Source organism: Lemur catta, chromosome 9 (assembly GCF_020740605.2).
Source record: "Lemur catta isolate mLemCat1 chromosome 9, mLemCat1.pri, whole genome shotgun sequence".
Lineage (NCBI taxonomy): Eukaryota > Metazoa > Chordata > Mammalia > Primates > Lemuridae > Lemur > Lemur catta.
In genome coordinates, this window is record NC_059136.1 from 22,580,054 (window position 1) to 22,604,127 (window position 24,074).

At 52.2% G+C, this 24,074-nt stretch overlaps 3 protein-coding genes across 9 annotated transcripts in view; 1 reads left to right on the forward strand and 2 right to left on the reverse strand.

Moving 5' to 3' along the window:
- LOC123644827 (zinc finger protein 252-like) overlaps window positions 1-24,074 on the reverse strand; it is a 211,739-nt gene that overhangs the window by 99,929 nt on the left and 87,736 nt on the right. The gene's annotated exons all lie outside the window — the stretch shown is intronic.
- On the reverse strand, window positions 292-3,233 carry RPL8 (ribosomal protein L8). Its single transcript, XM_045561144.1, has 6 exons — window positions 3,130-3,233; window positions 2,759-2,906; window positions 2,537-2,678; window positions 2,064-2,282; window positions 681-796; window positions 292-485 (listed from the first exon to the last, which is right to left on the reverse strand). The coding sequence occupies exons 2-6, from the start codon at window positions 2,894-2,896 to the stop codon at window positions 327-329; spliced, it is 774 nt and encodes a 257-aa protein (XP_045417100.1). The 5' UTR covers window positions 2,897-2,906; window positions 3,130-3,233; the 3' UTR covers window positions 292-326.
- Window positions 3,226-10,805, forward strand: ZNF517 (zinc finger protein 517). 7 transcript variants are annotated; one of them, XM_045561126.1, is made up of 6 exons: window positions 3,226-3,318; window positions 5,256-5,313; window positions 6,694-6,773; window positions 7,519-7,645; window positions 8,025-8,138; window positions 9,044-10,805. In XM_045561126.1, the coding sequence occupies exons 3-6, from the start codon at window positions 6,741-6,743 to the stop codon at window positions 10,258-10,260; spliced, it is 1,491 nt and encodes a 496-aa protein (XP_045417082.1). In that variant the 5' UTR covers window positions 3,226-3,318; window positions 5,256-5,313; window positions 6,694-6,740; the 3' UTR covers window positions 10,261-10,805. The 7 variants fall into 7 exon arrangements, with proteins under 7 accessions (XP_045417082.1, XP_045417087.1, XP_045417081.1 ...); XM_045561125.1 differs by lacking the exon at window positions 3,226-3,318 and adding an exon at window positions 3,361-3,993; XM_045561127.1 differs by lacking the exon at window positions 3,226-3,318 and adding an exon at window positions 3,391-3,441.

Below are 24,074 nucleotides of genomic sequence, written 5' to 3' on the forward strand. Positions count from 1 at the left end.
TTCCCATTCTTCAGTTTCCTCATCTGAAATGGACTCTTACATCAAGCTCTGCAGGTAGACCTGAGTCACCCACCTAAATGCCACATCTAAGATGTCAACTTCTTGGTCCCCTCCATGGGAAAGCAAGGCCCTGGCCCAGGGCACTTGCACCTTCTTCTCCAACCACGGACTTTCCCTTCAGAGCTTCCATTACTCGCTGGTGGTCTACTGCATCTTCCTCTTCCCTGTAACAACCCTGGTAGTCTTCCCAGCAGAGACCCCATCTCTGAAACCATGGAGCACACAGCCTAGTGGTATAAGGACAAGCTTTATTGAGCCCCTCCACCCTAGTTCTCTTTCTCCTGAACGGTCTTGGTTCCCCGGAGACGTCCAGTCCGGCGGGCAGCAATAAGACCCACTTTTCGCCCAGCAGGGGCATCTCTGCGGATGGTGGAGGGCTTGCCAATGTGCTGGTGGTTACCACCTCCAAAGGGATGCTCCACGGGCTGCAGGCAGAGGAGGATGCAGTTAGAATGGGAATGCCTCCACCTGTTTCAGGAGGGCTGGAGCAAAATCAATAGCCCCAAGACTAGAGATACCTCTATTGTAGAGGAAAGGGACACCCCTGGAAGGGACTTGTCTACCCAGATGTGTGGCCATTGTACCTTTAACACCTCACCCCACATTTCTAAGGTACTTACATTCATGGCTACACCCCGCACGCGTGGCCAGCAGTTCCTCTTTGCTTTATATTTGTGGTAAGCACGGCCAGCCTTCAGGATGGGTTTGTCAATTCGGCCACCTCCAGCCACCACACCTGTAGAGATTCAGGTACCTCAGGGATGTGCATCACACACTATCCCCAGCACTGTAAGGCCCTCCTGTGAGACCACTATCACTTCCCATCTTTGCCAGCTACCCACCCCCTGTGCTAATCACCCATTTTCCAGTCATATAGTGTCAACAACTACCAATCAAAAAACCCACCATCCTCTACCATAAGAGAAGCCCCTTGCACCCTGTGAGCTGACATTCAGCTTCAAGTTCCAGTGGGCAGACAAACCAAGGCTCTACCCCACATCATCCCTTCACCGTGTCTGAGACACCAAGCAGGTCATTCAACCTCCGAACGCCACCCCCCCTCCCACCCCAGAACAACTGACCCAACTTACCACATCTCAACTTTGCTTATTCTGTGAACACAAACTTCAGGAGTCTCCCTTGTGTAAGGCTGGTTTGGCACAGGGATTCCAAAGATGTTGCCAAACAGCAAAAAGAACTAACCTGGATTTGAATCCTTTTTCACTCACTGACTAAGTATTTTTGAGAAAATCACAAATTTCTGACCCTGTCTTCTCTGAAATGGCTGTTAACTAACTGGATGCCAAAAGCCTAGGTTATGCTAGAGCTGCAGTCCCCCAATGCCCATCTGTGGCCTGTTAGGATGTCAGCTACATAGGAGTAGGTGAGCCAGTGAGGCTTCATCTGTATTTACAGCAGCTCCCCATCACTTAGATCACCACATAAGCTCCGCCTCCTGTCAGATCAGCAGCAGCACTAGATTCTCACAGGAGTGAGAACCCTACTATAAACTGCATGTGGGAGGAACCTGGGTTGTGCACTCCTTACGAGAATGTAATGTCCGATAATCTGAGATGGAGCTGAGGCGGTGATGCTAATGCTGGGGAGCGGCTGCAAACAGATCATTAACAAAGAGATTTGACTGCACAATAAATGTAATGCGCTTGAATCATCCCAAACCCATGCCCCCCACACCCTCACGGAAAAATTGTCTTGCACAAAACCCATCCCTGGTGCCAAAAAGGTTGGGGACCCCTGTACTAGAGTACAGACAGTTCACCCAACAAATCCTGGGTGAGTTAATCATAATCTCTCGCAACTCCACAACAGCATCGGAGTAAGGACTATTGTACCCACTTTACATCTATGACAACTAAAACTACAAGACAAGCTCAAACTTCAGAGAAATAGACAATCAGATTCTAGAGACCAGGTCTAGCTGCTGGCTAGTCACAGCCTGCCCACCCACAGCCCTGAGCATTCAACTGATGCCTGGCACTCACCAACAACTGCCCTGTTAGCTGAAGAGATGACTTTCTTGGAACCAGAGGGCAGCTTCACACGGGTCTTCTTAGTCTCCGGATTATGAGAGATAACAGTGGCATAGTTCCCTGACGCCCGAGCCAGCTTGCCACGGTCCCCAGGCTTCTCTTCCAGGCAGCACACGATTGTACCCTCAGGCATGGTGCCCACAGGGAGAACATTGCCAATGTTGAGCTGGGCTGCAAGGGGATGTAGCACCGGGTGATCAGTGCAGCCAAAGGCAAAGAGAACCCACTCGCTCCAGGCAGCTCCCAACGTGGGGAGCGCTGCTGCCTCTTACATTTCTCCAGACACCCACTGGGTAACTCGTCTGACCAGGCGTATCTCCCCATGCGCGCCTTCTGCCTGAGATGCTCCTGCCCCGACTTGGGTGAGCATCTCAGGCAGCCCTCCAGCCCCTCTCCAACTCGACCTTCCCAGTTTCAAGACTAACCTTTCTTGCCACAGTACACGAACTGGCCCGTATGAATGCCCTCGGCAGCGATGAAGAGCTCCGTCCGCTTCTTAAACCGGTATGGATCACGGAAGACTACCTTTGCGAGGGGCGCGCCGCGGCCTGGGTCGTGGATGATATCCTGCGGACCGGGGCGGCGTGAGCGTGGGGTCCCGGAAGGATGCCCGGTCCCCTCCACCCGCCCTGGTTGGCGCCCCGCACCTTCACGATGCCCTTGATGTAGCCGTGCCGCTCCGCGAAGTCCACGGCGCGCAGTCGCGCGGCGCCCTTGCGGTGCTTCACGTGTGCGCGGAAGACAGAGCCGGCGCCCTTCCTCTGTCCACGGATCACGCGGCCCATGGCGACGGGTCTAAGGGGGACTCACGGTCAGCGCCGTGGCAGCCAGACACCCCCTGGCCAGGATTCCTGGAACTCCGCCCCCGAGGCCGCGCGCGCTCCCCCACCCTCGACTTTTTTGGTGGTCGCGCGCGCCAGCGTACTCTCAGGAGCGTCGGCCGGGGACCCCGGCGAGCCCCAGGGTCGCGGATGGCTGCGGATGATGCAGAGGCCACAGAGCCAAAAGAACAACCTACCTGTGGACTAACGCGGCCAAAAGAGGAAACACGCGCCCGCGAGCCGCCTTATCTTCCGGGGCGGGGCCCAGAGCCACACCAGCTTCCGATTGTGCCGCGGCCGGTCGAGCGCGGTGCACGCTGGGGCTCGTAGTCCACCTGGAGGAGAGGCGCTGCCCTGGCGTTTGGGCCTCCGCGCAGGCGCACTGGGTAGGGTGTTGCGCTCGGGATAGTCGCGGGCGCGGGCCAGAGAGAGGCTGGAGGGAGTTGGAGAGGTTGCAGATTCTCGCAGAGGTCTCCCAGGGCTCGGTTTTCGCCCTTTGAGCTGCCGAGGTCTCTGCTTGGAAGCACCAGGGAGGGCAGTGATGGGCGTCGAGGTGGTAGCTGCGGTGTGGGAGTGAGTCCCTGCTAGGATAGGGTCACCCTACCCAGGGAGGAGGAGAGAATCCCCACTTCCCCCAGGCTTCGCGGAGCGCGGGAGGGGCAGCCGGCCCAGGAAATAGGGAGGGCCTAGCTGTGGGTCTCAGGGGCGAGGAAGGAGGAGGTCGGATGGGCAAGATCGCGCCCTGCTGAGAGCGTGAATGAAGGGATACGAGACTGGACCCTGACTGTAAAGAACCCTTTCCTGGAGAGATGGCCTCTCCAGCCACCGTGCCCCTCAAGCTTGGGGGTCGCCGCACGCAGCCCCGGCCCTCAGCGGCTCTCGCGATAGCCCGCCCCAAGAGCCCGAGAGCGCCGAGACTACGGGGCGCCACCGAGGTGCTTGGTCCTCCTAGCCTCTCAGAGCGGCGTCGCGGCCCGTTTCCGGGGGCGGGCCAGAATCTGGAGAGCTGTGCGCCTGCCGCCCTGCGTTCCCCTTGTTGCTATCCCGGGCGGCTGGCCAGGGTGAGTCGGCCCCGGCCGCGGGGGCGGGGACTGTAGAGGGGCTCGGTCCTCCGATCCCGGCTGGGCTGAGGCTGTGGCCGGTGCAGAGGCCGCGCTGAGCACGGCGGGGAGCTGACTCGCAGCCGGCGCCGCCACCTCACTTCTCCTTTGGTCCAGAGGTCCTTGGGGAGTCTCCGGACAGGCGAAGGGCCCGGGGTCCCAGTTCCTCTCGGCTGCGATGGGAGGCGTGCGGGGCGGCCCCCTGCACCCGGCATCCCGGAGTTAGGGTGTTTGCGCTGAGCTGAGGCTGCAGGGTAGGGAGGCCTTGCGAGGTAGGGGCTTCTCCTGGGAGAACCAAGCTCTGTCACAATTTGCACCTCCCTCGGACTCAAGCCTGCAGGCGTCCGAGCGAACCAGCTCCGGAGCGACAGGCGCTGGCTGGAGGATTTTCCCACCTCCCCTGTGCACCTTCTCCCCCGCACACTTTTTTCCCGCGGTCACCCTTTTCCTCCCCCACTTTACCCTGTGCAGCTTTTCCTACTCCCAGGGTTAAGGCATCGGCTGGGCAACAGTCATTTTGTGAATAGTTATTGAGTGCTTACTGTGTCCAGAGGATTCTTCTAGTGCTGGGGACACCGCAGTGAACAAGCAACGTCCCCCATCTCATGGAGCATGTATTGCAATAGAAGTGAAGCATTAATGTAATAGAGACAATAAACAAGCAAATAATTTTTATTCGTGACAAGGGCTACGCAGAAAATAAACCAAAGAGATAAAATTGTGAGAGATGAGGGATTTAGGGTAGGCATGGTAGCCAGGGAAGGCCTCTCTAAAGAGTTAACATTTGAACTGAAACCTGATGGGTAGAGGGAGCAACCTTGCCTATCCCTAAGGAGAAACTTCCAGGCGGAGGGTACAGAGGCCTTGGCTGGTTTGAGTGACAGAGAAGGCTCCAGGGCTGCAGTGTAGTGAGCAAGGAGCAAGGTGCCCTGGGCCTCTGAGGAACAGGGTTTTATTCTAGGGTTGGAGGGAGGTGATCATTCCTGGTCTTCCAGACTCCAAATGTTATTTCCCCCAAGAAGCCCTCCCTGATCCTCCATCTAAATTAGCACTCCTCCCGCCTTGATATTTTCTTTGTTAGCACAATGAGTAAGAACTTGACCTATTTTGTCATCATATCTCTGCTCCATTCTTTTTAACCCCAGCACTGTTTAATCTGATTAAAGGCTTGTTCCCTGATTCCAAAGGTAGAACTAAAAGTAGATTTTTTTCCCTCTAACCAGGTGGCCCCTCCCTGAGGACATGCACTCCCCAGACAGGAGCAAACAAAAACCAGCAGTGGTAACTTATCCCCCTCCTAGCCCTGGATTACAGTTCTCTCCACAGTGGAGGGTGGTATGTGTTGAAGGGTAGGGTGGCTCATGTCTTTTGGCAGCCTTGTCCCCTGAGATATGCTGGTTGCCTTGTTTGGGTGAGGAGGACAACAGATCTGGCAATAGCAATCAATGGTCCTGGTGGGTCCTGCCCACAGATTGCCCGGGACAGATAGCTGATTGGGAGCTGGATGGGGGTGGGGTGGCTCTGCTCTTCCATGCATTTGCAGTCTGTGCTGTCCAGGCACAGGTGACTCACAAGCCTGTCCAATCTTCCCCTATAGCCCTTCATACTAACATGTCAAAAAGGCTCTGCTGCCAAATGTTACCTCACAGCATTGTAACCAAGCAACCAGCCTGCTTCTACCCATATGCTTTTTATTAACTGATGCCTGAAAGGGCACATCTCCTTACAAAGTGGCAGCTACTTAGGGGACTCAAGCCCCACAGAAAAGGATAGCCCCGGAGACCTCCACCCAAACACAAGAGCTCAAGTGTCTGTTGAAGGGAAGAGTGAGGAGAGCAAGGCCTCATGCCTAATGTGTGTATATCTTATCAGAGCAGAATTGTATTTACTGTTTTTTAAATAATTTTTCCCTTGAGTCAGGGCTATAAAAATGAAAAAATAAAACCGACAGAAAAGAGCTAATAAATAAATAAATAACTTTTCCACAACCACAAAGGTAAAACATGTTGGTACATAAATAAATAAGTCTTGAAGAAATTAGAAAAACAGAAGAGAAACAACTACCCATAATTCTATGACCCAGAAAGAACTAGGGTTAATCTGCTGGGGTTTATGCTGCCAGGTTTATTTTTCTGCTTGTGTCATGTGGTATTATAGCAATAATGTTTTCTGGTGTTCCACAACATGGTTTTACTGGTCGCAGAGTCACCCATGTCAGGGATCCCTTTGTTCATTTCATAAATCCTTACCGAGCGTTTGCTGTGTGCCAGGCCCTGGAGTTAGAGACCAGAGGCCTTGTCTCATGGGGCAAGGCAGATAAGAAGCAAGTAAGTTAACTTGTTTTATGTCAGATGACAGAGAGCTGTAGAGAAAAATAAACCAAAGAATAAGGAATTCTGGTGGAAGGGGAGGCAGCAGTTTTAAATAATATCATGGAAGCCCTCCCTGAGAAGGTGACATTCAGCAAACAGTGGAAGGAGTGAGCAACATGGGTGAGCAGGTCTTGGATGCAGCTTCTCCTTGGGATGTGAGGGAAGTGGCTAATGTGTTTGCCTCAGCATCTCACCATTTCCTGCTCTCTTCTGGATCTGAGGGGGTCTTTCTTGGCGTGTGGGGCCTCCAGCCTGGGCTCCTTCCACTCATGGCTGTGTGTTCCCCCAGCACGCACCATCTCTAGCACCTGCTCCACTCCCACTGGATACCCTGGAATGGTGATGCCACGCCCAATGCCTGGACCCCAGGTAAGCATTCCTTCTGGGCCTTTCTGCTGCCCCAGGATTCTGCCTTTGCCCCCAGCCTTAGCCCTTCAGCCCTGAGCATCTTCCCAGGGAGCCTCAGGCCCACACACATCATAGAATGGAGTCTGCAAGCTGAGGGCAGCCTCCTCCCTCTATGGCCAAGCCTCACACAAGGTTCTGTAGACTCCTTCCTGATGCTTTGGGCACAAGTGGGCTGCCTGGGGCCCCCTGTAGCCCCTGAACATCTGTCTAGGGTCAGCTAGCACCTATTGTTCCCCAGCGCCTGCCTTCCTCCTGGTGTGAATGGCCAGCCCCACTCTCCTGACGCTGACTTCACTGCTGGTGTTGGAAACTAAGACCCAGAGGGCAGAACACTCACCCCTAGTGTGGAGGCTCAGCCACTAGTATCTCTGGGGTGCTCCTTCCCCAAATCCCTGATAGCCCATTGAAGAGGGATGAAGCCAAGGCTGAGATCCCCTTCCTAGCAGAATCTCTCTCCCTTCCCCAGTTTCACTTTCCCCCTCTTACCTTCTGGGGTTCCTGCTGAGGAGGAGGAGGCTACTCCCTTGGGGAATGTTGGGGTGCTCCCTCTGTGCTGGGCCCTGGGGATATAGCAGTGACTAGCGAGGACAGAAGCCTCAATCCCCAGAGCCGGACAGATCATCCACATGTTCCTAATGTGGCTCCCCATCTCCTGGGTCCTCGCCGAGGCTTCAACTGGCCAGGACAGCAGGGTGTGTGGTTGCAGGAGACCATTGTGTTCGAGGATGTGGCTGTGTACTTCACGAGGATAGAGTGGAGTTGCCTGGCCCCTGATCAGCGGGCACTCTACAGGGACGTGATGCTGGAGAACTATGGGAACCTGGCCTCGCTGGGTGAGGGCTTCTCCCTTCGGTCCTGGGGCTGGGAGGTGTTTCTGCGTTAGGCTCAGAGATGACCCTGCCTCGTCCACCAGGCCCTGGGGAGTTGGTTCCTTTCTGAATGCGAAATCTGACATGTTTGGAGGGGAAGCTGGAGGCTCCCCAAGGAGTCCCTTCCTGCTTCCCATTGGGCATCCACTGCCCAGCCTTGGCCTGCCTGGGGCTTCTCTCCTGGGGCAGCCCCTCTCCCCTCAGTCACCCAGCCGTCCCTCCTGGGATGGTGTGTTTTCCTGAGCCTCCCAGCAGTCCATGCTCCTGAGGCCTCCAGCAGGCAGCTGGGCATCCTTCCTTTCCCTGCACCCAGTCACGTGCTGCTTTTCCTCCCTGTGCTCAGGCTTTCTTATCACCAAACCAGCACTGATCTCCCTCTTGGAGCAAGGGGAGGAGCCAGGGGCCTTGATTCTGCAGGTGGCTGAGGAGAGAGGAACCAAGGCCAGCCTGTGCACAGGTGAGTGCGAGGCGCAGGGAAGCCAGGGCTGCTGGAGCACCGCAGGGCATGTCATGCAGCCCCCCGCCTGGCCTGGGCTTTGTGCAGCTCCATGCAGGCCGCTTCCTGCACAGTGGGAGGTGTGCATGTTTAGCTCCTCACAAGGGGCCAAAGTCCTCTGGAACGCTGTGGTTGTAGGTCTAAGGTTACCTAAGACTAACTTACACAGGAAGGCCCAGTGCATGAGTTCTTTGTCTTGGTGTCCCCACGGTATCAGGGGCCAGGTCTGTGGGTGCAGTGGACACTACCCTTGGGTTCCTTTGATTTTTCCCAGTTCTCATGTCCTATGTGCCAAGGACTGAGCTCAGGACAGCAGAGGCTACAGAGAGGATCTTGAGATGGGAAGGAAGCCCCTAGTCCTGGAGTTCTATAGAGGCAGAGCCCCCGACAAGTTTGCTGAGTGAATGGACTGTGTGTGATCCCTCTGCAGGAGAGAGGAGCAAAGAACAGGGCTGTGGGGCAAGAGGGGTGCCCTGTGCCTAACATCCGGCTCTTCCTGCCAGGCCTTGGGCCTCCCTGTGTGCTCCCCACCTAAGCCAGCCTCCCATGGCACTTAAGCCTTTCTTAGTCCCCCTTTTTGTTCCCCTTTCTCACCTGAACCATGATTTTAAAACCTCTTACAAGAATTTCTCAAACCTCCCTGTACCTTTGACATAAAGGTTCTATCTTCACTTGATTGTATTAATCATTTCACAATGTAGATGTATATTATACACCTTAAATATATATAATTTTAGTCATTTGTACTTCAGTAAAGCTGGGGGGAAAAGACTTGGAAAAAGAAAAGATTCTGTCTTCAAATCAGTAAGTTCCTTTTGTGAGTGTAGCGGTTAGATCATCCTTGTGTTTTCTGTTTATTCCCTCAGATTCCAGGATGGAGTCTGGGATGGCAGAGTCTCCTCCAAAGAGGGAGATCTCTAGGCAGGCCAGACTGTCAGGCATGGTTTGGGGATGCCTCCCCAGGAGGGACCCCAAGCTATCTGACCTCAATGGCAGTCCTGAGGACAGATCAGATAAACAACGCCTCCTCCCCTGGGCTCAGGCTGAGGAGTTAAGCATCTCCCCAGGGGTTCTGCGAAGAGAAGAACTGGGCAGCCGGCCTACAAGGAGCTCAGCCAGCGGGCAGAGAGGCTATAGGTGCGAGTGCGGCAAGGTGTTCAAGTACAACTCGCTGCTGCTCAGGCACCAGATCATCCACACAGGGGCCAAGCCCTACCAGTGCACCGAGTGTGGGAAGGCCTTCAAGCAGAGCTCCATCCTGCTGCGGCACCAGCTGATCCATACTGAAGAGAAGCCCTTCCAGTGCAGCGAGTGTGGGAAGGCCTTTCGGCAGAGCACGCAGCTGGTGTCCCACCACCGGGTCCACACCCGGGAGCGGCCCTATGAGTGTGGTGAGTGTGGCAAGACCTTTACCCGCAGCTCCCGGCTCCTGCAGCACCAGAAATTCCACACAGGGGAGAAGGCCTACGAGTGTAGTGAGTGTGGCAAGGCCTTCTGCCGCCGGTTCACCCTCAACGAGCACTGCCGCATCCACAGTGGGGAAAGGCCTTACAGCTGCCTACGGTGTGGGCAGCGCTTCATCCGAGGGTCGTCGCTCTTGAAACACCACAGGCTGCATGCTGAGGAGAGCCCCCAGGACAACGGTGGAGGTCAGAACCCCTTGCTTGGTGTGGCACAGAAGGCCCATGCGGGGGACAAGTTCTATGAGTGTTCAGTGTGCCAGAAGCCCTTCAGACACAACTCTTTGCTCCTTCTGCACCAGCGGCTCCACACGGGCGAGAAGCCGTTTGAATGCTCGGAATGTGGCAAGGCCTTCAGTCGCAAGTCCAACCTCACTCTGCACCAGAAGATCCACACCAAGGAGAAGCCCTTCACATGCACAGAGTGTGGCAAGGCTTTCCGCAGGAGCTACACACTGAACGAGCACTACCGGCTCCACAGTGGCGAGAGGCCATACAGGTGCCAGGCCTGCGGGAGGGCCTGTAGCCAGCTGTCCACCCTCATCCAGCACCAGAAGATCCATGGCCGAGAGCATCGGCAGGGTGGAGGTGGCAGGCGGGTTCCCCGCTGGACGCCCCGTTGATGGTTAAAACAGGCAGAAGATCTACCCACTCCAGAGGGGCCCCAGCACAGAAAGCTGTAAACCCACGTCCTGAGGGTGCAGCAAAGGAAGGGGCCAGGGAGGATCTATCCCAAGGTCGAGCATAAGGAACACAAGAGGGAGATGAGCAGGACAGGGAGGAGGGTGTGCCTAGAGGGAGTCCCCACTGGCCCTCAGCCAGAGAGTGGTGAGGCTGCATGTGGGTGTGCCAGGACAGCAGCTTTCTGAGCCCAGATAAGTCTGTCCTGATGCACACACAGGCTCCAACAAACCAAATGGAGATTGTGGGTGGGGTATTTTTCTTTTTCTTTCTCCCATCCGAGTACTAACCAGGCCCGACCCTGCTTAGCTTCTGAGATCAGACAAGACTGGGCACGTTCAGGGTGGTATGGCTGTAGACTCTTTTTCTGTCTTTTTTGAGACAGTCTCACTCATTGACCCCAGCTAGAGTTGTAGTGACGTCATCATAGCTCACTGCAACCTCAAACTTATGGGCTCAAGTGATCCTCCTGCCTTAGCCTCCCAAGTAGCTGGGCGTGTGGCATTGCACCCAGCTAATTTTTCTATTTTTAGTAGAGGTGGGGTCTCACTGTTTCTCAGGCTAGTCTCAACTCCTGAGCTCAAGAGATCCTTCCACTTTAGCCACCCAGCATGCTAGGATTACAGGCATGAGCTGCTCGGCCCGGCCAATCTTTTTGCATTTGTTTATTTTCTAAATATTGACTTGTGATCAGAAAAAAGGGGGGGGAGGGTAATGTTGGTTTGGCCATTCACTTATTAAGATTGGCCCAGGAAGATCAGAGGCTACTTGAAGGGGCAGGGACATGGGGACATTTGTAAGTCACAGGGGGACTGAGGGTACAGATGTACCAGGGGCAGAGGCCAGGAGCTGAGGTGGGGCCTGCAAGCTCCCTCTGGCCTTAGGAGCCCCTGGGCAGGCTGTGACCACTGGGACCTGCCTTCAATGGGCCTGTCCACAGAAGGATCTCACTGGAGAAGCCTCTGAGGGCCTGCTGGCAGGTGAGCAAGTCTTGGTGACCAAGTCTTGGTGACTCCTCCTCCCCATTAGTTCCCCAGCCCCAAGAATGCAGACGGCTTCCTGAGTACCTTACAAACATGTGCCAGAAAGGAAGCTGCCAGCCCAGAGCCCGGCTAAGGGCCTGACCTGTGACTGTGTATTTTCTAATTAACATGGTTTTTTCTAAATATAAAATCATTAGAGAACATTTTGAAAATGTAAAAATTTATTTGTAAAAAATTGCTCTTTATCTGATTCTCTGGAGATAGCTACTATTAATGTTTTGGTGTGTTTTCATAGTCGCTAGTGCATATGTACAGATATTTATTTTACAGAATTTGGTCAATTTTGCGTAGAATTTTGTCTCTCATTGGATAACAGCGCCTCTGTACCGCTGCTACTTTGTGTGGACCTTGGTTTACTTAGCAGTTACCTTATTGCCAGATCTTTCTTTACACATTTTCACTATAATAGCTGAGCACACAGTGAACATGTACAAGTTTGCACATGTCCTTGGTGACTTCATTGGAGTTGGAGGTGGACATTTTAGGTCCACAGTGTTGGGGGTGGAGACGGACTGTCGTTTAAGCATTTCATTAATCATGAAAAGTATCACTCTTGATTTAATTTGCATTCTTTTGGCCTTTTGATGGGTGAATTCCCTGTAAACTCTTGCACCCATTTTTCTTGGGTTTTAAAGACCTCTATGTGTTAGGGTTCAAATCCCTTTTCCTTGATATCTGTTTCCTCAATTGTGATACAAACCACCAGCTGTTGAGTTTCTTGCCTTTTGGCAAGGAGTAGGTGGATGGGAGGCAAAGTGCATCTTAGATTTGAGGAAATGATACATTATAAATATTTCCTCAATTCTTTGCTTTTAATTATGAGGTGTTTGATATAAAAAAATGCATTTCCCTGGGCCGAGTGCAACGGCTTACGCCTGTAATCCTAGCACTCTGGGAGGCTGAGGTGAGAGGACTGCTTGAGCTCAGGAGTTTGAGATCAGCCTAAGCAAGTGCAAGACCCCGTCTCTACTAAAAATAGAAAAATTAGCCGGCGTCGTGGTGTGCACCTATAGTCCCAGGTACTTGGGAGGCTGAGGTGGGAGGATTGCTTGAGCCCAGGAGTTTGAGTTTGCTGTGAGCTAGGCTGATGCCACTATACTCTAGCCTGGGTGACAGAGCGCTCTGTCTCAAAAAAAAAAAAAAGCATTTCCCCTGTGTCAAAACTATCTGTTCTGAATGATTAGAAAGGCCTTCTCTACTCCAAGATTTTATAAAACATTTTCTTGTACTTTGGTAAAGTCACTGAAGTAATATTTATAGTAAAAACAAGAAAACAATAAAACTTCAATATTGACATAGGAAGTAAAAGCCCCTTCTCCCTTCTCCTTACCCCACACTCCCCCTTATTCCCATACATACCCCTGTTCACAGTTTGGGGTGGGTCATTCCAGATCTTTTTCTCTGCATTTCAAACGCATTTGATGTGTGCCAAGAGGGCACATGCGTTTACAAACGGGATTACCATATATGTGCTTGTGATGGCTTTTGATATATCCACTTGCTGGGCTAAACTGCAGCCTTCAGAATCCCCTTTCAGGGATGATTCCGGTGAGGCAGACTACAAAGGGGTCTTCCCTGGGAGAGATGGAGGAAGGAAGGGAGGCAGCTGATGGTTTGTGGTTTGCACACACCTCAAGGTTGTTCAAACACTAACCTAGGTGCAGCTGTGCAGAGATTTTGCAGATGTGATTAAGGTACCTAATCGACTTTAATCAAAGGGAGATTATCCTGGCAGGCTTGACGTGATAGTTGGAAGGCCTTGAAAAGCTCAGGCCTCCCTGAGACTCTTGCTTGTGGATGAGCTTTAGCTCGTGCCCCACGTCCCAGCCTGCTGGTGGCCTTCTCTCCTGATTGCCTGCTCTGGGAACTTTGGGCTTGCTCAGCAGTCCCCACAATTTCACGCTACTTGTCTCTTATTAGTTCTGCTTCTCAGGTGGACCCCTGACTGATGGGACAACTTTTTGTAACTTGGCTTTTCCTAACCAGCACTTGATTGCGTCCTTCCACACAGGTACATGTAGAACTACCTTGTTCTCTGCACACCATGTGCCATTGGTGATTATTCGTCCCCTGTGATGCACGATGCATTGCTGCCCATCCCACATGCACACAATGCTGCAGTGAAATCCTTTACATAAACAATGGCTGTCAACATTTCCCATAAGTTTCAGAGCCACATCCCAAAGCTTTAGGCACTGGTGCTCTCACAGAACTAGAGGTTTTGCTTCTATATCCAGATAATCCCAGATCCCTGGCCTCTCTCCTTTCCCTCCAGTCTCCTGCTAGGGCTGCCCATTGGCCAAATCACCTGGAAGCCAAAGGTCGTGAAAATCCACTGGCTGGGTGGACATAGGAGACCCAGGCAGGGACCAGAGGCAGAGGTGGGGAGGGTTGGCCTTGCCTGACCAGGGTGTTCTTCCTCACGCTTGCTGCCAGCAGTCACCCCGCAACGTGAAAGTCAATCCTTGGCCCATCGGCTGTCCTTCAGCCAAGAGCTCAGACAAAACCTTAAGAAAAGAGAAGTCTGGTTTTTTGGGTGCCATATTGTTAGGTCTATCTCAGTGTTCCCTGGTCCTCAGTTCCCAGTGTCAAAAGTGAGTACTGGCACCAACTTAAGCTGATGATGCAGTGATCACAAATACAAAGCAATCCCACACAATTTATTACAGAAAAGAAAGAAACTATGCAAAGTGAAAGGAAGGAAGGAAGCTACCCAAAGTGAAAATACGTTCCAGAGAAAGGAACAGGTCAGTCTCCACCAGTGGAGAAAGAGGTTGAGGACTCCCAGGTGGTTTCCTTTTACTGGCCTGGTCCAGGGCAGGGCTTACAGGAGGTGTGGGACATTACCAAATGATTGTCAGGTGTTCTGCGGTTTCCTGCTTTCCCTTCCCCTGATTGGTCCCTGGCTTCTCCACTTCTAGGAGCCACCCTCCAGGCCTACACCCACCACCTGCAGATTTGGTTGCTACCTAACAATATGAAAGATCGCTTAGGCTATCTGATGTTCTCCTGTGTCCCCCAGGTTCCTGCACTCCACAGGGACCTGAGTGGGACCCCTGCTGGTGGGAGGTGGGACATGCGCAGCCGAGTGATTTCCTGAGTCTAACACCCCTTGCTTCTCACACCTTCAGTCAGGCTGCTGAGGTCACTCACACACGACATAATGTGGGGCCTGGACTTGTCACTGCCTCATACCCAGGCTGCTCTTTTCACATAGCTCGTGTGTGTGGGCCTTGTGAATATCAGATCCTGCTCCCCCGCCCCATGTACAGTTTCTCCAGTGCACTTGGCTGTTCTTGTCCTGAGGTCTGTGCTGCTGCTGCGTCCTCTTGGAATGCCCTTTTCACCCTGTCTGAGTGGCAAACACTCCCTCTTACAAGACTTCACTCCAGTGCTCTGGCTGCATCTTGACAGAATGGACCACAGCCTTCTGTGCCCTCCCTATACTCAGTACAGACCTCTTTCCAGGCATCCTGTGCACCAAATCGTCCTTATTTATTGATACTTCCATCTCTCCCACTAGAACGTGAGCCCACGCCACATCTCTAGGGCACAGCACACTCACTCCCTCAGCAGACAGGCCCTCAGGAAGTTGCTGATGGGTGGATGGGCAGGTGCTAATAGTAACAAGACAACGGCAGCAACAGGACCAGGCAATGTGCCGGGCTCCAGGCTAAGCATGTTCCCTGTGCTCTCACTGAACACGCAACAGAACTCCACGTGGGCTGTTACCACCCAATTTACAGGTGGAGAGACTGGAGCCAGGGTGGAGGCTCCAGAACTGCCTGTTCACCCCCTGCCCCAAGCAGTAATCTCCTTGCCCCTCTGTCAGGCTCCAGGTCCTTCTCTCTTCCCACCTGACAGGTCACTGCCCAGAGAGGCCAGGCTGGGAGAAAAGTTGGCGATGGCTCTGGGAACCAGCGCTGGGCCCTCAGCTTGTCAGCAAGTAGCAGGAAAGACCTGAGGACTCCACCGTCCCAGGTGGCTCCGGGCACAGGGACATCTGATCAGCACCAGCACTGGGATGCTGTTTCCAACAGAGGAGGTCTGTTGGAGGAGGTCAAACCCGGGCTCTGCCACTTGTGAGCTGTGTGAGGCCCCGGGTGAGACATCCCAGCTCTGTGAGCCTCAGTCTCATTTGTAAAATGGCAGTGATACCAGACCCACCTCCAGAGCCAGCGTATATGCGAAGGAGACAATGTGTGACAAGTGCCTGGCTTGTGTTTAATAGATGGTGGCAGTGACTCTTAGCAGAGTCTTTGGGCGCAGCTGCCATCAGCACCATCTAACTCTGGGAGCTCCGCCCCTGGCCGGCAGGAGGGGGGAAGAGCCGGATTCAGGCCCTGTGCTGGCCTTTACGGTGAGATCGGGTGGACGGCACGTCGCATCCTCCTGGTTACTGTATTGGGCAGAAGGCCCGGTTTCCTTTCCTCAGTTCCCGCTGGAAGTCGGTCTGAACCCTGTGGGTGAATACGAGTGCATGGGGGGTACGAGTATACACGTGTGTGAGCCCTGGGGACGTGTGTCTGTGTGTGTCTGTGCTAGGCAAACGCGTCTAGTCTTCCATCAGTTTGGAACACTAATGCACACGTACGCGTGTGTTTGTACAGACCTGCTTATGTGTAAGACCTTGCCCCAGGTACCCACCCCAACGCCTCCCTGACAGCTTGGACTATGTCTGCCTCAGTCACTGCTATGTCCCCAGGGCCTGGCACAACGTAGGTGCTCGATAAATATAAGTGCAATGAAAGAGTCTACACACACACACCCCCCTCTGCTGTTTCCATGTGTTCCATTTTGTGTTAAAAAATACTTAATTTGGCAATTCAGAGATGAATCTCATACCGTTTTTGATGTTCTGTCTGTCTCAACTTCACCCACAGACAAGATGCGACGCTGGCTTGGCCGCTGGTGGAGGAAGAGGAGGAGCCCTGCCCCCAAGTCTGCCAGGCCTGAGCCTGGCTTGCCCACATACTGTCTGTGTGACACTGGCCAGACGCCTCACCTCTCTGATCTCCTAATGAGAGGATCGAATAAGCCTGGGCAGGGGAGAGCCCAGCACAGAGCCTGAAAGGGTGGGCAAATCTGGATAGAGAGTTGTCTGTTCAGCTAACTTTCACCTGAGAGTCCCTACAGGTGCCAGTGGGATTCTAAATCCCCCAGGTGAACTCGGGCTCTGGGCTGTCACACTCACTGTCTCCTTGGGGCTCTCAGCTCACACTCTGAGGAGGGAACCCCACAAGAAAACGAGATCAGAAACAATGTCAGGGGACTTATATTTTTCAAGTCACAGAGTGGTGACCAGAGATTCAGATCTGGCTGAAACAGTGTTTAAAATTTACTATTCTAGTAAGATTTCTCAAAGAACTAAAAATAGAACAACCATTCGGATCCATCCATCCCACCACTGAGTATCTACCCAAAGGAAAAGAAATGATTGTATCAAAACAATAAACCTGCACTCACTCGTGTGTTTGTTACAGCCCTAGTCACAATAGCAAAGATTTGGAATCACCTAATTGTCCATCAATGGAAGATTGGTAAAGAAAATGTGGTGCGTATACACCATGGAATACTACTCAGCCAGAAAAAGGAATGAAATCCTGTCTGCGGCAACATGGATAGAACTAGAGGTCATTATCTTTTTGTTTGTTTGTTTTTATTTTTTATTTTATTTTTTTAAAGGCATTCACATTTTTTTTTCAATTTTTTTTTTTTTTTTTTTTTTTGAGACAGAGTCTGGCTCTGTTGCCTGGGCTAGAGTGCTGTGGCATCAGCCTCGCTCACAGCAACCTCAAACTCCTGGGCTTAAGCGATCCTACTGCCTCAGCCTCCCGAGTAGCTGGGACTACAGGCATGTGCCACCATGCCTGGCTAATTTTTTCTATGTATAATTTTAGTTGTCCAAATAATTTTTTTCTTTCTATTTTTAGTAGAGACAGGGTCTCGCTTTTGCTCAGGCTGGTCTCAAACTCCTGACCTTGAGCGATCCTCCCGCCTCAGCCTCCCAGAGTGCTGGGATTACAAGTGTGAGCCACCACGCCAGGCCTGTTTTTTTTTATTTTTTATTTTTTGAGACAGAGTGTCACTCTGTTACCCAGGCTAGAGTGCCGTGGCGTCAGCCTAGCTCACAGCAACCTCAAACTCTCGGGCTCAAGCAATCCTTCTGCCTCAGCCTCCCAAACAGCTGGGATTACAGGCATGCACCATCATGCCCAGCTAATTTTTTCTAAATATTTTTAGTTGTTCAGCTAATTTCTTTCTATTTTCAGTAGAGACGGGGTCTCACTCTTGCTCAGGCTGGTCTCAAACTCCTGAGCTCAAACGATCCATCCACCTCGGCCTCCCAGAGTGCTAGGATTACAGGCGTGAGCCACTGCGCCTGGCCAGGAGGCCCTTATCTTAAGTGAAACAACTCAACTCAGAAACAGTCAAATACTGCATGTTCTCACGTATAAGTGGGAGCTAGATAATGGGGACACAGAGCGTGCGACAATAGATACTGGGGACTCAGAAGGGCAGGAGGGGGAGGGGGTTAGGGGTGAGAAATTACTTAATGGGTACAGTGCAAGCTGTTTGGGTGATGGCCACACTAACAGCCCAGACTTCATCACTACACAACACATCTATGTAATGACACTGGACTTGTGCCCCATAAATCTATATTAAAAAGAATTTACTCTTTGAACCAATCCCAGTATTTAGAAACTGAGGGATTTCATGCAAAAGTCGGGTTTTCTGGCTCTTCTGGGGAGGGCAGCCTCTCTGGGCCACATGCTAGCAGGACAGTGACGGCTGGAGCCAGGTGAGGCTGTCCCTTCTAGACCCATGAGCAGTCCCCATTCCCACCTGTATGCCCACCTGTGGGTGCTCCAGTCTGCAGCCCCTGCTCTGGTGTCTGGTGCTGTGACCCGCAAAGCCCAGGTGGGCCCCCCTTTGAGGAGACAAATCTCCCAGGCCTGGCTGGGCTTCCTCCCCTCTCCCTGCCCTTCACCCGATCCCAAAATATAACCCAGGAATTCTGGAGAGAGAAGGCCACGCTTGTCCCGCAGAGAAATCAAGGGTGAGAAGATCCAATCAGACTCTGGACAAAGTTCGACTTGGGGCCCTGCTGCCCTGCTCCAGGGTCCCTTTCCAATTTCCCTGGCCTACAGTTCTCAGGGACTGGAGCAGCCAGCACCCAGGGGGCACCCCTCTCATTTGAAGAGGGCTTAATAAAGGGGCACTTTAGAAAGGTGTGGGCAGGAGCAGGGAAACCTCAAAGGATGGTGCAGCTCCCCACAGCAAGCAAAAGCAGCGATTCCTTCATTAACGCCCTAGTCCTGAAAGGCGTGGGAAGATCATTTTGTGGCTCAGGATATGGTCTTAGTGAATGATCCACGGGCACTTGAAAAAACAAGTGTATTCTGTTGTTGGGTGAAGTGTTCTACGTGTGCCAGATCTGAAAAGTACTGAAAGTTCTGAACTGGAAGAAACCATAATTGCTAAGAAATTCCCACCAGAGAGAAGCTGTACAGAAATATACCAAAGACACAGGCACCATTGTGATAAACAAACAAGGCCACAGAGTGTTAGGGCCATGGGAGTAGCAGATGGAAAGGCTCTTATTTTAGCAAAAGAACTGGCAGAGAAAAAAAAAGGAAAAAAAAAAACAGAAAAAGTTTCTAAGAGGCCCTAAGTTGAGGTTTTGCGTCATGTAACTTCTTAGAACAATCACTCTTTCTAATAAACAATTTCTAAGGACTAATGGTATCCAGGTACTTTGCTAACAGAAAGATATTTTCTAACTACAGGTACCCACAAATGTGACCTTAAGTTCACATACAGCCTCTGATAAAGTCTGTAAAGGTTTTGAACTTTGAATAATCAGTTTGCACACTTTGAGAGTGGTTTCCCTCCTCCTTTATGTAATAAAACCAGAAAGCATATCTTCTTATGTCTGTATTACATTTGAGAGTCTAACAGCCCCCCAGGTACACTGCGAAATTGGCAGGATCTGGCCTTGGGACCCCACTTTATCAAGGAAGACTTGGCCAAAGTGGAGGAGCCACCCAGAGGCAGAGTAAGATCTAGCCTTCAGCTCCCTGCCAGAGGCTTGCTTTTACACTGCAGGCCTGCCCCACGGGTTCATGCCCCAGCCCCACAGGTGACATGCTGCAGAAGGGTCTGATCTGTGCCAGGAGAGCAGTTCTCCGTGTGTGTGACCCCACTAGTGGGCATGAAATCAGTGATGAGTTTTGAACACTATTTTTGTTCTAATGAAACAAAATAGAAAATATCAGAGTATGTGTCTTTGTGTAAACACATAGGCAAGTGTATGTGTGAACTAGGTTGCACCATATGTTTTTTAATGATGGTTTTGCTCTCACAATGCAGATGGAACACACAGGACAAAACGCTAGTCCGCATCTGTGGGTACCTGTACTTAGAAGAAAGTGTCTTTCTATAACAGGGCATCTGTCCCACAATCAGATGCCAGAACAACTGACAACAGTAAATTTCTGCCAGTGAATTTAGCTTCCCAGAATGGCAGACGCTAGGACTGGCTTGCAACAAAATTCTTCCCTTTATTTAGTAAAGGTCTTTCACCTTCCTTAGGAGGCCTTAAACTGAGCTGATTTTCTTTGGGTTATTTGAAGAGACCATTTGAGCGTTAGGGCAGGGCCTCGGGAACAGCAGATGGAAAGGCTCTTGTTTCAGCAAAAGAACTGTAATAAGAGGGGGAAAAAAACAGAAAAAAGTTTCTGTCTTGTTTATCTTAAATCCTACGTGTCTGAGAAGGCATCTCTGCCTTGATCCCCCTCTGGGCTTAAATAAGGGCGGTCTGTTTTGTTTGGGTGGAGCCCCCTGGGAGGTCGCCTCCCCATTCACGTTAAGTTTTGTTTGGGGGAGGAGGAAACAGTAAGCGGCACTCAGGCCCTGAATCTCCCAAGTCTATGCAACACGGCTTTACCAGTCACCCAGCGAGTAGGGGGCAGGCTCACGGGGTAGGGGACCCCGGGCCCGGCCCGCTGGGCGCACCGACAGCAGCGGGCGGCAGAGAGCTTCGGGGTCCGCCCGGCCCCGTCCCAGTCGCCTCGCGGTAAACCGGGGCGCTCTGAGCACCCACAGCTCTCTGTCTCAGCCCCGCTCACCCCAGCGGCGGCTGAGAACAGAAAAGCGGAGACCGAGGGGACTCCACCTTCCACGGCCACGGAGGCAGCGGCAGGGTCCGGAAGTGCGTCACGGATACTCGTCGTCTGCCGGCTAGAGCGGCCCGGCGCACCGAGGCACCTCCGGGGGGCGCTCTAGGAGCCCAGAGGCCGCCCACTGCGGGCCGCCCGGGCTTCCAGGCTTCCGATCAGGCGCCGGCGGAGGAACCAGTGAGCCGGGCTCCCCTCGTGTACTACATCCTCACAGGCCCAGGTCGGGCCGATCATGGCTGCAGCCCGCGGGGCCGCGCCCAGGCCTCGGCCTCCCGCAGCCGGCCCCGGGCCACTCCCGGTAAGTTACTGAACCGGGATGCAGGCTTAAGTCTGTGGGCCAAAGCCCCCGCTGTCCCTGTGTCAGCGGTCATAGGTCCCCGGATCGCACCGTGCCTGGCAAGGAGCTGGGGCTGCGGGCAAGGCTGTGCAAGGGTCTTTTAGTTCCGGTAAGACGAGGCCCATGAAATTACAATCATTGTTCCTGAAGGGAAGCAGTTCATTCTATAACAGATTAGTAGAAAACTGCAAGTTGCATTGACATACTCAATAATTCCCAGGGCAAAATCAATGAGCTCTCAGGAAATAGGCATAAAGTATGTGGTTGATAATTTTAATTTTTATCATTTTTCTCTTCTCAGACTGCTTCCCATGTCTGCAACCATGGTTGATGTAGTGTCACACTACCAGCCCATCCCGCAGTCCCACCCAGACCTCTGTCCCTCCTGGATTGCTTGATGCCAGGCCCCAAACCAGCACCCACCTCTCCAGCACGCAGAGACCCCGTCCCGGTAGGCCCTTTCCTAGCTTTCCCAGGCCCTGACACTAGAATCTGCCTATGTCCCAGGTGACTGCAGGCCCAGGATTTGTGTTTGGTTAGGATTTATGCCCTAACAGATGGCACTGTCTGTCCTACAGGAAGTTCACAAAGGTTTGAGGGAATCTTTTTTTTTTTTCTTTTTCAGATATTCTCACTCTGTTGCCCCAGCTAGAGTGCCATGGTGTCAGCCTAACTCACAGCAACCTCAAACTCCCAGGCTCAAGAAATCCTTCTGCCTCAGCCTCCCGAGTAGCTGGGACTATAGGCATGCACAACCATGCCCGGCTAATTTTTTTTCTATATATATTTTTAGTTGTCCAGATAATTTCTTTCTATTTTTAGTAGAGATGGGGTCTCGCTCTTGCTCAGGCAGGTCTTGAACTCCTGACCTCTAGGATCCTCCCACCTCTGCCATCCAGAGTGCTAGGATTACAGGTGTGAGCCACCGCGCCCAGCCTGAGGGAATCTTTAAATCCCAGGCAGCAGGAGACCACAGTGTCTCCAAATGCCCAAATCAAGTGACCTTCAGTTTTGCCTCAGCCCTTCCCCATACCTTACACCATGCCAAATACCATGGGCAGGAGGGCAAGGGAGGGGTGCTGGGGAGTGCCCCCACCCTTCCTTTCCTTCCCACGCCATATCCAGGCGTTTATCCCCTTGACCTAGGAGCCCTTCCTCCAGAGTACCCCGAGCCACCTGGCCTCCACACATTGCCAAGGAGAAAGAACATCCTAGAGCACAGCTTGGAGCCACCTGGCCGCAGGAAGTGTCTTCAATTAAAGAGCTTGAGCTCTGCATAAAACATACCTCACACTGGGTCCCCTAAGCCTCTGGTTCCCACAGAATCAACTCCCCCCATATAAAGTGGGCCCAAATAAGTATGTACAGAGCCACTGTGTGGGCCAGGAAACCACTTCTGCTCTCGCGGACCCCACAGTCACTCAGGAGGAGGTATCCCTCCCAAGGAACCCTGTCCTCCAGCTGAGTGACCACAAGTGGGGGAGACCACCTGAGGTAAGGAAGTGGTACTGAGTGTCTCCCAGAAGCCCTTCTGCAGTTCTGGCCTACAGTCCCAGGCAGGTAACCCACAGTCAAGGGAGCTGTAGGCAGTCAGCTCAGGGGGGTGGGTACCCAGGCTTCCTTCCTTCCCAGTGTGGTGGGGGTACTCAGGATTGAGGAGCACGGTGAGGAGCCACCAGTGTCTTTGCACTCAGCCATAAAGCAGCTGTGCCCGCTCCCAGCCCAGCAAAGTTCTGTGGCACAGCCACCCAACACCCCCACCCTGTCTCCAGCACCCAGGGAGAGCAGCTGTGCCTTTCCCTCCATTAGTCTGTGGGTCCTTTCCCCCCCAATTTTCTTGGTGGAGTCTGAGTCAGCTCTACCTCCTGTATCCACTGCCCGGTTACCCTGGGGTCCCTGGTCAGGTATTGAGGACTCAGTCTCCATTCTAACCCACTGTACACAACTATGTCATTGCTGTGAAGACAGCCCAGACAATGGACCTCACGGGGTAGGTTGCAGGGATTCTCACACAACACAAGCCTCAGAAGTCTACCCTACAGGCCTGCACCTGTCCTGAGCCTGAGAACTCAGCCCTGTCCCTTGACTTCATGAACTGATGCTGTGGAGACACCAAACTGAGCAGGAGGTGAGCAAGGCTGAGCAATGAGTGTCCAGATGAGGTCCCATCTACCCAGACTTTCTGGTGTTGATTAGCTTTGGGCCCTGGCTGTAGGCTTTCCCTTTCTCGGGGGCTTCTCTCCAGTGTGAATCCTCTGATGCCATCTGAGTTCTGAGTTCAGATGAAAAGCTTTTGTGCAGCAATCACACCTGTAGGGCTTCTCACCAGTATGAACTTTCTGATGTCAAAGAGGTTTGACTTCCAGCAATGCCGGAAGCTGCTGCCACATGTACTACATGTGCACAGAGGCTGTCCTATAGTTTTAGTCAAACACGTGGCACAGTTAGCTTTAAGACCCAACCTGTTCTCATTTTCATGACATTTTTCAGGTTTTTCTCCTTGGGGGGTTAGCTTATTCATGATAGCCAGTTCCCCTTTGTTCTGAGGAAGGCGTTCTGAACTCCCACCCCGTGGCTGGCTCTACCTTCCTTCAGATGCAGAAGTTTCTGCACAGAGGCACTCCTCTGGGGCACACCCAGGAGTCTCTTGGAGGTCATACCAGCTGACCCACTACTTGAGGATAACTCTTCTTTTTCATGTCAGTTTCCTTTCATATATGATCTCAAAATCTAGCAAAAACAGTCTATGTTTTTATTTATGCTGAGAGAAAGAAAACTAGCAAATAGGACATAAAATTAATATTTAGCTGGGAGAAAATATCTGCAACATGTAAGACTAAAGATTAATATCCCAAATGTGAAAAGAATGTCTAAAAAACAAAAAAAGGCCCAATGCAGTGGCTCTTGCCTGTCTGTAATTCCAGTGCTTTGGGAGGCCAAGACAGGAAGATCACTTAAGGCCAGGAGTTCGAGGTTACAGTGAGCTATAATTGAGTCGCTGTACTCTAGCCTGGGCAACAGAGTGAGACCCTGTCTCTAAATTTAAAAAAAAAAAAAAAAGATGCACATATAATCTGTCACAGCATTAGAAAAAAAGAAAAAGATAATTACTACAACTAACAGATCAAAAGATGCTCAGCCATGCTAGCAAGCATAGAAATTCAAATGAAACCTGTGATGGAATGTTTAGA